At 43.8% G+C, this 18,604-nt stretch overlaps 1 protein-coding gene across 2 annotated transcripts in view; it reads right to left on the minus strand.

Annotated features, from left to right (window-relative positions):
- Positions 1 to 275: 275 nt before the first annotated feature.
- The window catches only part of lamb1a (laminin, beta 1a), a 36,369-nt gene continuing 18,040 nt past the window's right edge, over positions 276 to 18,604 (minus strand). The window contains exons 23-34 of one of the 2 annotated variants that reach the window (XM_074665209.1): positions 17,644 to 17,740; positions 16,901 to 17,270; positions 16,449 to 16,633; positions 16,113 to 16,354; positions 15,576 to 15,782; positions 15,350 to 15,494; positions 13,308 to 13,515; positions 12,999 to 13,140; positions 12,513 to 12,689; positions 12,119 to 12,278; positions 1,292 to 1,449; positions 276 to 1,260 (exon numbers count right to left, since the gene is read on the minus strand). In XM_074665209.1, the coding sequence (XP_074521310.1) occupies positions 1,310 to 1,449; positions 12,119 to 12,278; positions 12,513 to 12,689; positions 12,999 to 13,140; positions 13,308 to 13,515; positions 15,350 to 15,494; positions 15,576 to 15,782; positions 16,113 to 16,354; positions 16,449 to 16,633; positions 16,901 to 17,270; positions 17,644 to 17,740 (2,073 nt within the window). In that variant the 3' untranslated portion in view covers positions 276 to 1,260; positions 1,292 to 1,309. Of the gene's footprint in view, positions 1,450 to 12,118; positions 12,279 to 12,512; positions 12,690 to 12,998; positions 13,141 to 13,307; positions 13,516 to 15,349; positions 15,495 to 15,575; positions 15,783 to 16,112; positions 16,355 to 16,448; positions 16,634 to 16,900; positions 17,271 to 17,643; positions 17,741 to 18,604 lie in introns of both variants that reach the window. The other variant, XM_074665207.1, reaches the window with a different exon arrangement.

The raw sequence follows: 18,604 nt of genomic DNA on the forward strand, positions 1-18,604 counted from the left end.
AGGATTCGGTCTCAGGTATCTGGTCTCAGGTATCTGGTCTCAGGATTCGGTCTCAGGTATCTGGTCTCAGGTGTGTCTCTGACTCTACTTTGTCCAGGTGGAAACAGCTGCTTGGTCTTTGATCAGCTGATCCAGGTATTCTGATCCGGATTACCTGTACCTTGAAGCAGGTAAAGGCAGAAACAGACTCCTTCTCTAAATCAGGACCAACTACAAACGTCGTCCCATGAGAGAAAGAAACAAACACTAAGTTCATGATAGAAACTTTTATTGGAGTCATGTTTTGGTCACGGTTCAAAAAAAGAATGAAACAGGAAGTAAAAAAAGCTGCAGTCACATGGTTCGCACATTCAACGTTTACTGATCACAGTCGCTGGGATTCACTGATCCCAAACCTCTGCAGCTCTTTGACGGACAGTCGTGTTGGATAACGTGTTTGGTTCATTAAAGGCCGCTCATGGGTCTGTTTGTTTTCTAAAGCATTATTGAATCTCAAATATCAATAAAAAAGTCTGATCGCTTTCAGAATTATCCTTAAAATGAGTTTTAACACTTCAGGTTCAGTAGCCCCCCCCCCCCCCCCAAGATCTTACCAGTCCTTTCTACGTTGATCTTACTTAACCTTAAGAAGTGCAGAGGAATTAAAACATCAAAGTGTAGAAAATCTTTTTCTTTCTGTAGTTTCCTGTTGTGATGTTTCTCTAAACACATCAGATTTTATCTTTTCAGAAATGTTTCTCTTTTTCTTCCCCAAATATTTCTCCTGCTTACTGCAGGTGACCCCAGAACAGACAGGTGATGTGACCTTTGACCCCAGAACAGACAGGTGATGTAACCTTTGACCTCAGAACAGACAGGTGATGTGACCTTTGACCCCAGAACAGACAGGTGATGTAACCTTTGACCTCAGAACAGACAGGTGATGTAACCTTTGACCCCAGAACAGACAGGTGATGTAACCTTTGACCTCAGAACAGACAGGTGATGTGACCTTTGACCCCAGAACAGACAGGTGATGTAACCTTTGACCTCAGAACAGACAGGTGATGTAACCTTTGACCCCAGAACAGACAGGTGATGTAACCTTTGACCCCATAACAGACAGGTGATGTAACCTTTGACCCCAGAACAGACAGGTGATGTAACCTTTGACCCCATAACAGACAGGTGATGTAACCTTTGACCCCAGAACAGACAGGTGATATAACCTTTGACCTCAGAACAGACAGGTGATGTGACCTTTGACCCTAGAACACACAGGTGATGTGGCCTTTGACCTCAGAACAGACAGGTGATGTGACCTTTGACCCTAGAACACACAGGTGCTGTAGACGGTGGTCTTGTGGCTGATCACCTGCAGCAGCATCTTCACATCAGCCTCGAGCTCCACCAGCTGATCTGCCTTGGCCTCAAGGGAGCGCTGGTTCTCCTCATAGGACTTCTCCAGGTCTGAGGACAAGCAGACGGAACATGATGAAACAACCTGACTCACACCTTCACCTGGATCTTTAAACAACACCTGAGTGACAGCACATCAACTGGCTGCACACAGGAAGTGAGTGTGATGTGAGTGTGATAAGTGTGATGTGAGTGTGATGTGAGTGTGATGTGAGTGTGATGTAAGTGTGATGTAAGTGTGATGTGAGTGTGATGTAAGTGTGATGTAAGCGTGATGTGAGTGTGATGTGAGTGTGATGTGAGAGTGATGTGAGTGTGATGTGAGTATGATGTAAGTGTGATGTAAGTGTGATGTGAGTGTGATGTGAGTATGATGTAAGTGTGATGTAAGTGTGATGTGAGGGTGATGTGAGTGTGATGTAAGTGTGATGTGAGTGTGATGTGAGTGTGATGTGAGTGTGATGTGAGTGAGTGTGATGTAAGTGTGATGTAAGTGTGATGTGAGTGTGATGTGAGTGTGATGTAAGTGTGATGTAGGTGTGATGCAAGTGAGTGTGATGTGAGTGTGATTAGTGTGATGAGTGTCATGTGAGTGTGATGTGAGTGTGATGTGAGAGTGATGTAAGTGTGATGTGAGTGTGATGTAAGTGTGATGTGAGTGAGTGTGATGTAAGAGTGGTGTGGGTGCGATGTGAGTGTGATGTAAGGGTGATGTGAGTGTGATGTGAATGTGATGTAAGTGTGATGTAAGTGTGATGTAAGTGAGTGTGATGTGAGTGTGATTAGTGTGATGAGTGTCATGTGAGTGTGATGTGAGTGTGATGTGAGAGTGATGTAAGTGTGATGTAAGTGTGATGTGAGTGTGATGTGAGTGAGTGTGATGTAAGTGTGATGTGGGTGTGTGATGTAAGTGTGATGCAAGTGAGTGTGATGTGAGTGTGATGTAAGTGTGATGTGAGTGTGATGTAAGTGTGATGTGAGTGTGATGTGAGTGAGCGTGATGTGAGTGTGATGTGAGTGTGATGTAAGTGTAATGTAAGTGTGATGTGAGTGTGATGTAAGTGTAATGTAAGTGTGATGTGAGTGTGATGTGAGTGAGTGTGATGTAAGTGTGATGTGGGTGTGTGATGTAAGTGTGATGTGAGTGTGTTGTAAGTGTGATGTGAGTGTGATGTAAGTGTAATGTAAGTGTGATGTGAGTGTGATGTGAGTGTGATGTAAGCGTGATGTAAGTGTGATGTGAGTGTGATGTAAGTGTGATGTGAGTGTGATGTGAGTGTGATGTGAGTGTGTTGTAAGTGTAATGTAAGTGTGATGTGAGTGTGATGTGAGTGTGATGTGAGTGTGATGTAAGTGTAATGTAAGTGTGATGTAAGTGTGATGTAAGTGTGATGTGAGTGTGATGTGAGTGTGATGTAAGTGTGATGTGAGTGTGATGTGAGTGTGATGTGAGTGTGATGTGAGTGAGTGTGATGTAAGTGTGATGTGAGCGTGATGTGAGTGTGATGTGAGTGTGTTGTAAGTGTGATGTGAGTGTGATGTAAGTGTAATGTAAGTGTGATGTGAGTGTAATGTAAGTGTGATGTGAGTGTGATGTGAGTGTGATGTCAGTGTGATGTAAGTGTGATGTGAATGTGATGTGAGTGAGTGTGATGTAAGTTTGATGTGAGTGTGATGTGAGTGTGATGTAAGTGTTATGTAAGTGTGATGTGAGTGTGATGTGAGTGTGATGTAAGTGTGATGTAAGTGTGATGTGAGTGTGATGTGAGTGAGTGTGATGTAAGAGTGGTGTGGGTGTGATGTGAGTGTGATGTGAGTGTGATGTGAGTGTGATGTGAATGTGATGTAAGTGTGATGTAAGTGTGATGTAAGTGTGATGTGAGGGTGATGTGAGTGTGATGTAAGTGTGATGTGAGTGTGATGTGAGTGTGATGTGAGTGTGATGTGAGTGAGTGTGATGTAAGTGTGATGTGAGCGTGATGTGAGTGTGATGTGAGTGTGTTGTAAGTGTGATGTGAGTGTGATGTAAGTGTAATGTAAGTGTGATGAGTGTAATGTAAGTGTGATGTGAGTGTGATGTGAGTGTGATGTCAGTGTGATGTAAGTGTGATGTGAGTGTGATGTGAGTAAGTGTGATGTAAGTTTGATGTGAGTGTGATGTGAGTGAGTGTGATGTAAGTGTGATGTAAGTGTGATGTAAGTGTGATGTGAGTGTGATGTGAGTGAGTGTGATGTGAGTGTGATGTGGGTGTGTGATGTAAGTGTGATGTGAGTGTGTTGTAAGTGTGATGTGAGTGTGATGTAAGTGTAATGTAAGTGTGATGTGAGTGTGATGTGAGTGTGATGTAAGCGTGATGTAAGTGTGATGTGAGTGTGATGTAAGTGTGATGTGAGTGTGATGTGAGTGTGATGTGAGTGTGTTGTAAGTGTAATGTAAGTGTGATGTGAGTGTGATGTGAGTGTGATGTGAGTGTGATGTAAGTGTAATGTAAGTGTGATGTAAGTGTGATGTAAGTGTGATGTGAGTGTGATGTGAGTGTGATGTGAGTGTGATGTGAGTGAGTGTGATGTAAGTGTGATGTGAGCGTGATGTGAGTGTGATGTGAGTGTGTTGTAAGTGTGATGTGAGTGTGATGTAAGTGTAATGTAAGTGTGATGTGAGTGTAATGTAAGTGTGATGTGAGTGTGATGTGAGTGTGATGTCAGTGTGATGTAAGTGTGATGTGAATGTGATGTGAGTGAGTGTGATGTAAGTTTGATGTGAGTGTGATGTGAGTGTGATGTAAGTGTAATGTAAGTGTGATGTGAGTGTGATGTGAGTGTGATGTAAGTGTGATGTAAGTGTGATGTGAGTGTGATGTGAGTGAGTGTGATGTAAGAGTGGTGTGGGTGTGATGTGAGTGTGATGTGAGTGTGATGTGAGTGTGATGTGAATGTGATGTAAGTGTGATGTAAGTGTGATGTAAGTGTGATGTGAGGGTGATGTGAGTGTGATGTAAGTGTGATGTGAGTGTGATGTGAGTGTGATGTGAGTGTGATGTGAGTGAGTGTGATGTAAGTGTGATGTGAGCGTGATGTGAGTGTGATGTGAGTGTGTTGTAAGTGTGATGTGAGTGTGATGTAAGTGTAATGTAAGTGTGATGAGTGTAATGTAAGTGTGATGTGAGTGTGATGTGAGTGTGATGTCAGTGTGATGTAAGTGTGATGTGAGTGTGATGTGAGTAAGTGTGATGTAAGTTTGATGTGAGTGTGATGTGAGTGAGTGTGATGTAAGTGTGATGTAAGTGTGATGTAAGTGTGATGTAAGTGTGATGTAAGTTAGATATGAGTGTGATGTGAGTGAGTGTGATGTAAGTGTGATGTAAGTGTGATGTAAGTGTGATGTGAGTGTGATGTAAGTGCGATGTGAGTGTGATGTGAGTGTGATGTGAGTGTGATGTAAGTGTGATGTGAGTGTGATGTGAGTGTGATGTGAGTGAGTGTGATGTAAGTGTGATGTAAGTGTGATGTGAGTGTGATGCGAGTGTGATGTAAGTGTGATGTGAGTGTGATGCGAGTGTGATGTGAGTGTGATGTGAGTGTGATGTGAGCGTGATGTGAGTGTGATGTGAGTGTGATGTGAGTGTGATGTGAGTGAGTGTGATGTGAGTGTGATGTAAGTGTGATGTGAGTGTGATGTGAGTGTGATGTGAGTGTGATGTAAGTGTGATGTGAGTGTGATGTGAGTGTGATGTGAGTGTGATGTAAGTGTGATGTGAGTGTGATGTAAGTGTGATGTGATTGTGACGATTGTGAGTGTGATGTGAGTGTGATGTGAGTGTGATGTGGGTGTGTGGTGTGTGTGATGTAAGTGTGATGTGAGTGTGATGTGAGTGTGACGTGAGTGAGTGTGATGTAAGTGTGATGTGAGTGTGATGTGAGTGTGACGTGAGTGAGTGTGATGTGAGTGTGATGTGAGTGTGATGTGAGTGAGTGTGATGTAAGTGTGATGTGAGCGTGATGTGAGTGTGATGTGAGTGTGTTGTAAGTGTGATGTGAGTGTGATGTAAGTGTAATGTAAGTGTGATGAGTGTAATGTAAGTGTGATGTGAGTGTGATGTTAGTGTGATGTCAGTGTGATGTAAGTGTGATGTGAGTGTGATGTGAGTAAGTGTGATGTAAGTTTGATGTGAGTGTGATGTGAGTGAGTGTGATGTAAGTGTGATGTAAGTGTGATGTAAGTGTGATGTAAGTGTGATGTAAGTTAGATATGAGTGTGATGTGAGTGTGATGTGAGTGAGTGTGATGTAAGTGTGATGTAAGTGTGATGTAAGTGTGATGTGAGTGTGATGTAAGTGCGATGTGAGTGTGATGTGAGTGTGATGTGAGTGTGATGTAAGTGTGATGTGAGTGTGATGTGAGTGTGATGTGAGTGAGTGTGATGTAAGTGTGATGTAAGTGTGATGTGAGTGTGATGTGAGTGTGATGTGAGTGTGATGTCAGTGTGATGTAAGTGTGATGTGAATGTGATGTGAGTGAGTGTGATGTAAGTTTGATGTGAGTGTGATGTGAGTGTGATGTGAGTGTGATGTAAGTGTGATGTGAGTGTGATGTGAGTGTGATGTGAGTGAGTGTGATGTAAGTGTGATGTAAGTGTGATGTGAGTGTGATGTGAGTGTGATGTGAGCGTGATGTGAGTATGATGTGAGTGTGATGTGAGTGTGATGTGAGTGTGATGTAAGTGTGATGTGAGTGTGATGTAAGTGTGATGTGAGTGTGATGTGAGTGTGATGTGAGTGTGATGTAAGTGTGATGTGAGTGTGATGTGAGTGTGATGTAAGTGTGATGTGAGTGTGATGTAAGTGTGATGTGATTGTGACGTGAGTGAGAATGATGTGAGTGTGATGTGAGTGTGATGTGGGTGTGATGTGAGTGAGTGTGATGTGAGTGAGTGTGATGTGGGTGTGATGTGAGTGAGTGTGATGTGAGTGTGATAAGTGTGATGTGAGTGTGATGTAAGTGTGTGGTGTGTGTGATGTAAGTGTGATGTGAGTGTGATGTGAGTGTGACGTGAGTGAGTGTGATGTGAGTGTGATGTGAGCGTGATGTGAGTGTGATGTGACTGTGATGTGCGTGTGATGTGATTGTGATGTGAGTGTGATGTGAGTATGATTTAAGTGTGATGTGAGTGTGATGTGAGTGAGTGTGATGTGAGTGTGATGTGAGTGTGACGTGAGTGACTGTGATGTGAGTGTGATGTGAGTGTGATGTGAGTGAGTGTGATGTGAGTGTGACGTGAGTGACTGTGATGTAAGTGTGATGTGAGTGTGATGTGAGTGTGATGTGAGTGTGACGTGAGTGACTGTGATGTAAGTGTGATGTAAGTGTGATGTGAGTGAGTGTGATGTGAGTGTGATGAGTGTGATGTGAGTGTGAAGTTAGTGTCATGTGAGTGTGATGTTAGTGTGATGTGAGTGAGTGTGATGTGAGTGTGATGAAAGTGTGATGTAACTGTGATGTGATTGTGATGTGAGTGTGATGTAAGTGTGATGTGAGTGTGATGTGAGTGTGATGTGATTGTGATGTGAGTGTGATGTAAGTGTGATGTGAGTGTGATGTGAGTGTGATGAAAGTGTGATGTGAGTGTGATGTGAGTGTGATGTGAGTGTGATGTAAGTGTGATGTGAGTGTGATGGAAGTGTGATGTAAGTGTGATGTAAGTGTGATGTGAGTGTGATGTGAGTGTGATGTAAGTGTGATGTGAGTGTGATGTGAGTGTGATGTGAGTGTGATGTGAGTGAGTGTGATGTAAGTGTGATGTGAGCGTGATGTGAGTGTGATGTGAGTGTGTTGTAAGTGTGATGTGAGTGTGATGTAAGTGTAATGTAAGTGTGATGTGAGTGTAATGTAAGTGTGATGTGAGTGTGATGTGAGTGTGATGTCAGTGTGATGTAAGTGTGATGTGAATGTGATGTGAGTGAGTGTGATGTAAGTTTGATGTGAGTGTGATGTGAGTGTGATGTAAGTGTTATGTAAGTGTGATGTGAGTGTGATGTGAGTGTGATGTAAGTGTGATGTAAGTGTGATGTGAGTGTGATGTGAGTGAGTGTGATGTAAGAGTGGTGTGGGTGTGATGTGAGTGTGATGTGAGTGTGATGTGAGTGTGATGTGAATGTGATGTAAGTGTGATGTAAGTGTGATGTAAGTGTGATGTGAGGGTGATGTGAGTGTGATGTAAGTGTGATGTGAGTGTGATGTGAGTGTGATGTGAGTGTGATGTGAGTGAGTGTGATGTAAGTGTGATGTGAGCGTGATGTGAGTGTGATGTGAGTGTGTTGTAAGTGTGATGTGAGTGTGATGTAAGTGTAATGTAAGTGTGATGAGTGTAATGTAAGTGTGATGTGAGTGTGATGTGAGTGTGATGTCAGTGTGATGTAAGTGTGATGTGAGTGTGATGTGAGTAAGTGTGATGTAAGTTTGATGTGAGTGTGATGTGAGTGAGTGTGATGTAAGTGTGATGTAAGTGTGATGTAAGTGTGATGTGAGTGTGATGTGAGTGAGTGTGATGTGAGTGTGATGTGGGTGTGTGATGTAAGTGTGATGTGAGTGTGTTGTAAGTGTGATGTGAGTGTGATGTAAGTGTAATGTAAGTGTGATGTGAGTGTGATGTGAGTGTGATGTAAGCGTGATGTAAGTGTGATGTGAGTGTGATGTAAGTGTGATGTGAGTGTGATGTGAGTGTGATGTGAGTGTGTTGTAAGTGTAATGTAAGTGTGATGTGAGTGTGATGTGAGTGTGATGTGAGTGTGATGTAAGTGTAATGTAAGTGTGATGTAAGTGTGATGTAAGTGTGATGTGAGTGTGATGTGAGTGTGATGTGAGTGTGATGTGAGTGAGTGTGATGTAAGTGTGATGTGAGCGTGATGTGAGTGTGATGTGAGTGTGTTGTAAGTGTGATGTGAGTGTGATGTAAGTGTAATGTAAGTGTGATGTGAGTGTAATGTAAGTGTGATGTGAGTGTGATGTGAGTGTGATGTCAGTGTGATGTAAGTGTGATGTGAATGTGATGTGAGTGAGTGTGATGTAAGTTTGATGTGAGTGTGATGTGAGTGTGATGTAAGTGTAATGTAAGTGTGATGTGAGTGTGATGTGAGTGTGATGTAAGTGTGATGTAAGTGTGATGTGAGTGTGATGTGAGTGAGTGTGATGTAAGAGTGGTGTGGGTGTGATGTGAGTGTGATGTGAGTGTGATGTGAGTGTGATGTGAATGTGATGTAAGTGTGATGTAAGTGTGATGTAAGTGTGATGTGAGGGTGATGTGAGTGTGATGTAAGTGTGATGTGAGTGTGATGTGAGTGTGATGTGAGTGTGATGTGAGTGAGTGTGATGTAAGTGTGATGTGAGCGTGATGTGAGTGTGATGTGAGTGTGTTGTAAGTGTGATGTGAGTGTGATGTAAGTGTAATGTAAGTGTGATGAGTGTAATGTAAGTGTGATGTGAGTGTGATGTGAGTGTGATGTCAGTGTGATGTAAGTGTGATGTGAGTGTGATGTGAGTAAGTGTGATGTAAGTTTGATGTGAGTGTGATGTGAGTGAGTGTGATGTAAGTGTGATGTAAGTGTGATGTAAGTGTGATGTAAGTGTGATGTAAGTTAGATATGAGTGTGATGTGAGTGAGTGTGATGTAAGTGTGATGTAAGTGTGATGTAAGTGTGATGTGAGTGTGATGTAAGTGCGATGTGAGTGTGATGTGAGTGTGATGTGAGTGTGATGTAAGTGTGATGTGAGTGTGATGTGAGTGTGATGTGAGTGAGTGTGATGTAAGTGTGATGTAAGTGTGATGTGAGTGTGATGCGAGTGTGATGTAAGTGTGATGTGAGTGTGATGCGAGTGTGATGTGAGTGTGATGTGAGTGTGATGTGAGCGTGATGTGAGTGTGATGTGAGTGTGATGTGAGTGTGATGTGAGTGAGTGTGATGTGAGTGTGATGTAAGTGTGATGTGAGTGTGATGTGAGTGTGATGTGAGTGTGATGTAAGTGTGATGTGAGTGTGATGTGAGTGTGATGTGAGTGTGATGTAAGTGTGATGTGAGTGTGATGTAAGTGTGATGTGATTGTGACGATTGTGAGTGTGATGTGAGTGTGATGTGAGTGTGATGTGGGTGTGTGGTGTGTGTGATGTAAGTGTGATGTGAGTGTGATGTGAGTGTGACGTGAGTGAGTGTGATGTAAGTGTGATGTGAGTGTGATGTGAGTGTGACGTGAGTGAGTGTGATGTGAGTGTGATGTGAGTGTGATGTGAGTGAGTGTGATGTAAGTGTGATGTGAGCGTGATGTGAGTGTGATGTGAGTGTGTTGTAAGTGTGATGTGAGTGTGATGTAAGTGTAATGTAAGTGTGATGAGTGTAATGTAAGTGTGATGTGAGTGTGATGTTAGTGTGATGTCAGTGTGATGTAAGTGTGATGTGAGTGTGATGTGAGTAAGTGTGATGTAAGTTTGATGTGAGTGTGATGTGAGTGAGTGTGATGTAAGTGTGATGTAAGTGTGATGTAAGTGTGATGTAAGTGTGATGTAAGTTAGATATGAGTGTGATGTGAGTGTGATGTGAGTGAGTGTGATGTAAGTGTGATGTAAGTGTGATGTAAGTGTGATGTGAGTGTGATGTAAGTGCGATGTGAGTGTGATGTGAGTGTGATGTGAGTGTGATGTAAGTGTGATGTGAGTGTGATGTGAGTGTGATGTGAGTGAGTGTGATGTAAGTGTGATGTAAGTGTGATGTGAGTGTGATGTGAGTGTGATGTGAGTGTGATGTCAGTGTGATGTAAGTGTGATGTGAATGTGATGTGAGTGAGTGTGATGTAAGTTTGATGTGAGTGTGATGTGAGTGTGATGTGAGTGTGATGTAAGTGTGATGTGAGTGTGATGTGAGTGTGATGTGAGTGAGTGTGATGTAAGTGTGATGTAAGTGTGATGTGAGTGTGATGTGAGTGTGATGTGAGCGTGATGTGAGTATGATGTGAGTGTGATGTGAGTGTGATGTGAGTGTGATGTAAGTGTGATGTGAGTGTGATGTAAGTGTGATGTGAGTGTGATGTGAGTGTGATGTGAGTGTGATGTAAGTGTGATGTGAGTGTGATGTGAGTGTGATGTAAGTGTGATGTGAGTGTGATGTAAGTGTGATGTGATTGTGACGTGAGTGAGAATGATGTGAGTGTGATGTGAGTGTGATGTGGGTGTGATGTGAGTGAGTGTGATGTGAGTGAGTGTGATGTGGGTGTGATGTGAGTGAGTGTGATGTGAGTGTGATAAGTGTGATGTGAGTGTGATGTAAGTGTGTGGTGTGTGTGATGTAAGTGTGATGTGAGTGTGATGTGAGTGTGACGTGAGTGAGTGTGATGTGAGTGTGATGTGAGCGTGATGTGAGTGTGATGTGACTGTGATGTGCGTGTGATGTGATTGTGATGTGAGTGTGATGTGAGTATGATTTAAGTGTGATGTGAGTGTGATGTGAGTGAGTGTGATGTGAGTGTGATGTGAGTGTGACGTGAGTGACTGTGATGTGAGTGTGATGTGAGTGTGATGTGAGTGAGTGTGATGTGAGTGTGACGTGAGTGACTGTGATGTAAGTGTGATGTGAGTGTGATGTGAGTGTGATGTGAGTGTGACGTGAGTGACTGTGATGTAAGTGTGATGTAAGTGTGATGTGAGTGAGTGTGATGTGAGTGTGATGAGTGTGATGTGAGTGTGAAGTTAGTGTCATGTGAGTGTGATGTTAGTGTGATGTGAGTGAGTGTGATGTGAGTGTGATGAAAGTGTGATGTAACTGTGATGTGATTGTGATGTGAGTGTGATGTAAGTGTGATGTGAGTGTGATGTGAGTGTGATGTGATTGTGATGTGAGTGTGATGTAAGTGTGATGTGAGTGTGATGTGAGTGTGATGAAAGTGTGATGTGAGTGTGATGTGAGTGTGATGTGAGTGTGATGTAAGTGTGATGTGAGTGTGATGGAAGTGTGATGTAAGTGTGATGTAAGTGTGATGAGTTCGATGTAAGTGTGATGTGAGTGTGATGTAAGTGTGATGTGAGTGTGATGTAAGTGTGATGTTATTGTGATGTGAGTGTGATGTGAGTGTGATGTGAGTGTGATGAGTTCGATGTAAGTGTGATGTGAGTGTGATGTAAATGTGATGTGAGTGTGATGTGAGTGTGATGTGATTGTGATGTGAGTGTGATGTAAGTGTGTTGTGAGTGTGATGGAAGTGTGATGTGAGTGTGATGTGATTGTGATGTGAGTGTGATGTAAGTGTGTTGTGAGTGTGATGGAAGTGTGATGTGAGTGTGATGTGAGTGTGATGTGAGTGTGATGAGTTAGATGTAAGTGTGATGTGAGTGTGATGTATGTGTGATGTGAGTGTGATGTGAGTGTGATGTGATTGTGATGTGAGTGTGATGAGTTAGATGTAAGTGTGATGTGAGTGTGATGTATGTGTGATGTGAGTGTGATGTGAGTGTGATGTTAGTGTGATGTGAGTGTGATGTGAGTGTGATGTGAGTGTGATGTAAGTGTGATGTGAGTGTGATGTAAGTGTGATGTGAGTGTGATGTAAGTGTGATGTGAGTGTGATGTGAGTGTGATGTGAGTGTGATGTGAGTGTGACGTGAGTGTGATGTAAGTGTGATGTGAGTGTGATGGAAGTGTGATGTGAGTGTGATGTAACTGTGATATGAGTGTGATGTCACCTTTGAGCAGCTGCAGCTTGTCGCTGGCTTTGAGGAGCAGCTCTTTAGCTTCCTGCTGCAGTGACTCCGCCCTCTTCTTTGCCTCAGCCACACCCCCTGCTTTCTGTCCAATCAGCTCCTCCACTTTGGTGTACCTTTCCTTTAGGTCAGAGTTTAGGTCCTTTACACACACACACACACACACACACACACACACACACACACACACACACACACACACGAACACATTAACAAGTTTTTCCAGAAACAGACGGAACGGAGCAGAGGGCTCCTGGTCTTGATTATCTTGAAAAGAAGTTTCTTGAGGAACACAGACGTTGTGTTCAGGGTCACAGTGTGTCACAGGAAAAGATTGAACAGGTTTCAGGGACTGAAGGTCCAGCTCTGAACTCACTTTCTTTACTTCCTCTGCCATCTTCTCAATGCTGGCAGCATCCTGATTGGTCTGTTCACTGCTCAGAGTCAGATTCAGAGACTTGTCTTTCAGCAGCGTCACGTCTTGCTCCAGCATCTGCAGCCTCTGGGTGGCGTTATTCAGCTTCAGCTCTGCATCTGCTGTTTCCGACTCCACCTGAACACAGCACCATCACAGAAAGGTCATATGTGGAAGACAGGAGTAAAATAAAAAATATCAAGACATGGTGTCAGTGAAGTAAACACGGTGTCAGTGAAGTAAACACGGTGTCAGTGAAGTAAACATGGTGTCAGTGAAGTAAACACGGTGTCAGTAAAGTAAACACAGCGTCAGTGAAGTAAACACTGAAGTAAACAATGAAGTAAACATGATGTCAGTGAAGTAAAATAATGAAGTAAACAATGAAGTTAACATGGCGTTAGTGAAGTAACCTTAGAAATGTTATTAACGGCGCTCTCTACTGACCGAGGACAGCAGTTTGTTGGTGTTGTGGATGTCGGTTGCGGCCTGCTGGATGGCGTTGTTGGCTGAGGTCTGAGCTCTCTTTGCCTCCTCCAGAGCTCGTTGTACTGTTTCTGCAGAGTCCTTCACGTCTGTGGCCTCCTCACTTCAAACAAACAAACAGGAAGTGGAGATGATCAGACAGGCTATAGAAGAGGAGTCTCTTTAAGGTCATCAGGTCTGAAGTTTCAGACTCTGATCTTCCAGAAGGTCTTTCTCCCTTGCATCCTCTATCCCAGGTCAATCAGACTCACAGGGACAGGAAAGACCCACCTGGCTCGCCGGGCCTGCTCAAGCAGGGTCTCAGCCCGCTGGATGTCATCAGAGCTCTGCTGCAGGATGGTCTCTACGTGTCCCAGTTCCCGCACCTTCTTCCTGATCTCATTGGTCAGGTTCTGCATCTGAGCCGGTGTGGTTGGCATCTGCATGGCCAGGACCTCATTAGCAACCAGCTCCACACTCTCCAGGTCTGCAGCGTCCTCTGAAACACAGACACAGAGTTCACTTCTCAGCTGTGGTGCTTTGTTCATCATCATCAGAACCTTCGTTAGAACCATCGTTAGAACCATTGTTAGAACCATCGTTAGAACCATCGTTAGAACCATCGTTTGAACCATGGTTAGAACCATCATCAAAACCAGAATTATAACTATCATTAGAACTGTCATCAGGCCTATCATCAGAACCATTACAAGAACCATCATCAGAACTAACATGAGAACAAATCATTTTAACCTTTATTGGAACTATTGTTTGGAACCATCAATAGCACCACCATTAGAACCATCATCAAAACAATTATAAGAACCATCATCAGATCCATTAATAGGACCATCATTAGAACTATTGATAAAAACCATCATCAGAACCACTATTGAAACCATCATCAGAACCAAAATAAGAACTATCATTAAAACTATCAATAAAACCAATACCAGAACTATCATTAGAACAATAATTACAGACTTTGTCATTTGAACCTTCATCAGAACTGTCATTAGAACCTTTATCAGAACTGTCATTAGAACCTTTGTCGGAACTGTCATTAGAACCTTTTTCAGGAGTGTCATTAGAACCTTTATCAGAACTGTCATTAGAACCTTTATCAGAACTGTCATTAGAACCTTTATCAGAACTGTCATTAGAACCTTTATCAGAACTGTCATTAGAACCTTTATCAGAACTGTCATTAGAACCTTTATCAGAACTGTCATTAGAACCTTTATCAGAACTGACGTTTGAACCTTTATCAGAACTGACGTTTGAACTGTCATTTGAACCTTTATCAGAACTGTCATTAGAACCTTTATCTGAACTGACGTTTGAACTATCATTTGAACCTTTATCAGAACTGTCATTAGACCATCATTAGAACCTGCATCAGAACCATCCTGTGAACGGCTCCACAGACCGGTCAGCCTTAAACACCTGAGGGATGGTTTGTAGGTTACTGGAGCTAAAGATGTGACGTTTGTTAACCGGCTCCGTGAAGGGAACAATGAGAACCAGTCTGCCTGTTCTGAAAACACGAGCTAATGAGATTAAAATCAATTTTCCACAATCGTTCCCTCCTCCAATGGAGCGTTTTCTGGTTGGACATGTGAGTTTGAGTTATTCAGATCTGGAGCAAAGCTTGTAGCTGCTCTTAGTGATGATTTCTTTAATAAAAACGAGTTACTCCTGGATGACTTTTCAGAAACAAACCTAGAGAACAACCAGACAGTCCTGTGAACAGCTCTTTGAGAGGAACCACTTCTTAAGATCCGGCTCCCACTAAGGAAGTCCCATCAGAGCCGACCACTGTTCATGACCGAGCTGGAAGCTTCCTCTGGTCCCTGTACTGAACTTCCTGCAGAGAGCTGTGTTCACACCTGTACAGGTGCCTTATGATGCACTTATCATTCATGGTTTTATAATGTTGGTAATGAAAGTAATGATACCACTGGAGCTGTTGTTGTTGTTGTTGTTGTTGTTGCTGTTGTTGTTGTTGTTGTTGTTGTTGTTGTTGTTGTTGTTGTTTCTGTTGTTGTTGTTGTTGTTGCTGTTGTTGTTGTTGTTGTTGCTGTTGTTGTTGTTGTTGTTGTTGTTGCTGTTGCTGTTGTTGTTGTTGTTGTTGTTGTTGTTGTTGTTGTTGTTGTTGCTGCTGCTGCTCTAGTTTTTGCTGTTGTCATTTCTGCCATAGTTGTTATTGTTATTATGGATTTTAAATATCTAATCTTCATGTACGAGAGGAGGTGAAACCTCAGGGAAAGTGGATTGGATGTGAGGTCAGGGTTAGGGTTAGAAAGTAGAAACAGGAAGTAGGAGGGGCTTACGTGTGAGGAAGTCTCGGATCTGTTTGATGAGGCCTCTCAGCTCCTCGTTGCTCCGGTCCAGCTTCACTTTGGTCCTGTTGGTCTTCAGCAGGACATCCTGAGCACTCAGCTTCGCCTCGTCTGCTTTCAGTTTGGTCTCTGACACCTGAAAGAAAACCCAGGTGAGAGGATCACCTTCAGTCCACCTGAACCTCTTCCAGCTCAGACCAGGACCTGTCAGACTCACCATCTTCGAGAGTTTCTCCACTTCCTCCATGGCTCCCAGGATTTTCTGTTCAGAGTCTCTGGCCTTCGTCCAGACTCTGACGGCAGCCGTCACCACACCATCACAGTCCCCACCTCCACACCTGGTCTGACCCTCTGAGTCCACACAGCCCAGACTTCCACAGGGAGAGGAGCATGATTCCTGACCTGATGATGGACTACCACAGGTCTGCAGAGTCCAGCAGACGAACACACAGAGACCAAGTCAGGTGTACAGCAGGTGATCATAGAGCAGGTGACACTTTAGACTGATGCTTCTGAACCGTCTGCTCGCCTCAGGTCAAAAACTGATGATCCCACTGCTTCCAGATACCATGAGCACATGAAACCATCTACACCCCCCCCCCCCCCCCCCCCCCCCACACACACACACACACTAGAGACAACAAATAACCACAGCTATAACCAGTTAACCAGAGCACTAACAGGTTACCAAGAGCACTAACCAGTTAACCAGAGCACTAACAAGCTAATGAGGGCTTTAACCAGTTAACCAGACCTTGTGGCTGATCTCTGATAGGTCCAGAGTCTGCAGCTGTCCTGCCAGGTCATCCAGTCTCTGAGCATGCTCAGTGTGTCTTCTCAGAAACTTCTCCCTGGTCTGGTTCAGTTTGTCCTCTATGACTTGCCGTAGAGCTTCAGAGGATTCTACAGCGCTGCCGTGGTCGTTGACAGAGGAGTTGGTGCGGGCTTCAGCTGCCTGGGACTGCAGGAAGTACTTGTTGACGCTGTGGGTCGCCCCTGGTAGCAGACACAAACAACCAATGAGCTGAGAGCTGGTTGATGGAGTCCCAGATGATGTCATCAGGTGAACACACTCTCCAGGTGAACTCACCTCTGATGTCAGAGTTCTTGATGAACTCCACCTGATCCAGCAGCTCCCGGACCGTTTGCTCCAGTTTCTGAGCGTCCCCAATCACAGAGTCCAGTTTAGTCTCTGCAGCCGAGTCCAAGTCCTCCACCGTGACCAAAGTCTGCTCTGTGTGGTTCAACATCTGGCTCAAGGCTCCCATAAGGTCACTGAGGAACACACAGAGCTCACATTAACCTGATGTAGTCTGTAACAGGTGTGGACTCACCTGGTCTGTTACAGGTGTGGACTCACCCGGTCTATAACAGGTGTGGACTCACCCGGTCTATAACAGGTGTGGACTCACCCGGTCTATAACAGGTGTGGACTCACCTGGTCTATAACAGGTGTGGACTCACCTGGTCTATAACAGGTGTGGACTCACCTGGTCTGTAATAGGTGTGGATTTACCCGGTCTATAACAGGTGTGGACTCACCTGGTCTGCTGCAGCAGCTCCTGGATCTCGCTCAGAGGTTGTGAGGCCGGGTTTTGGTTCAGGAGGGTCCGGATGTCGTTGATGCTCTGCTCCATGCTGTCGATGGACTTCCTGTACGGCCCACTGACACCGCTGGCTTTTATGGTGTTGACCTTGTTAACAAGGCGATGCGTCTGATTGGTCAGCTGACCGATCACATGGTCCCACTCCGAGAAGCACTGGTGGCAGCGGCGACAGTCGGGGAACGTTCCAGAGAATCCACGAGCACAGACGTCACAGCGAGGACCGGAGACGCCCTCAACACAGACGCAGTGACCACTGTCTTTATGACACTGAGGCTGGGACACGCCCCTAGGATCACAGTCACAGGCTATACACACACACACACACACACACACACACACACACACACACACACACACACACACACACACACACACACACAAAATTCATAAGCTATAAGTCCTCTATAAAACAGGATGTGACAGTGGCAAACTTCCTGTGAAACATCTGCAGAATGTGTCTAAATATTTGTGTGTGTGTGTGTGTGTGTGTGTGTGTGTGTGTGTGTGTGTGTGTGTGTGTGTGTGTGTGTATCCATCTCAGTTGATGAGTGGTTGATAATTTCATGGATAGAGAAAACCAGGAGACAATGATCTGATGAACTGGTTCATGTCTCTGAGGACCAGATCCCAGCTGCTACTCCCTGACCGAGCGTGAAACTGATTTTTCTCTGGACCCACCATGGCACTGGACCTCAGGGTCCCCCCAGAAGAGCTCCCGACACTCTCTGCAGGTTCTTCCTCCAAAGCCAGACTTGCAGGAGCACTGTCCACTGATCTGAGGACAGAGACAGAGTTTATAAACTGATCTGAGGACAGAGACAGAGTTTATAAACTGATCTGAGGACAGAGACAGAGTTTATAAACTGATCTGAGGACAGAGTTTATAAACTGATCTGAGGACAGAGACAGAGTTTATAAACTGATCTGAGGACAGAGACAGAGTTTATAAACTGATCTGAGGACAGAGACAGAGTTTATAAACTGATCTGAGGACAGAGACAGAGTTTATAAACTGATCTGAGGACAGAGACAGAGTTTATAAACTGATCTGAGGACAGAGACAGAGTTTATAAACTGATCTGAGGACAGAGTTTATAAACTGATCTGAGGACAGAGTTTATAAACTGATCTGAGGACAGAGACAGAGTTTATAAACTGATCTGAGGACAGAGACAGAGTTTATAAACTGATCTGAGGACAGAGACAGAGTTTATAAACTGATCTGAGGACAGAGTTTATAAACTGATCTGAGGACAGAGACAGAGTTTATAAACTGATCTGAGGACAGAGACAGAGTTTATAAACTGATCTGAGGACAGAGTTTATAAACTGATCTGAGGACAGAGACAGAGTTTATAAACTGATCTGAGGACAGAGACAGAGTTTATAAACTGATCTGAGGACAGAGACAGAGTTTATAAACTGATCTGAGGACAGAGTTTATAAACTGATCTGAGGACAGAGACAGAGTTTATAAACTGATCTGAGGACAGAGACAGAGTTTATAAACTGATCTGAGGACAGAGTTTATAAACTGATCTGAGGACAGAGACAGAGTTTATAAACTGATCTGAGGACAGAGACAGAGTTTATAAACTGATCTGAGGACAGAGACAGAGTTTATAAACTGATCTGAGGA

Source organism: Halichoeres trimaculatus, unplaced genomic scaffold (assembly GCF_033239565.1).
Source record: "Halichoeres trimaculatus isolate MK-OKI-2021-1 unplaced genomic scaffold, fHalTri1.1 fHalTri1_scaffold_55, whole genome shotgun sequence".
In the NCBI taxonomy this organism is placed as follows: domain Eukaryota; kingdom Metazoa; phylum Chordata; class Actinopteri; order Labriformes; family Labridae; genus Halichoeres; species Halichoeres trimaculatus.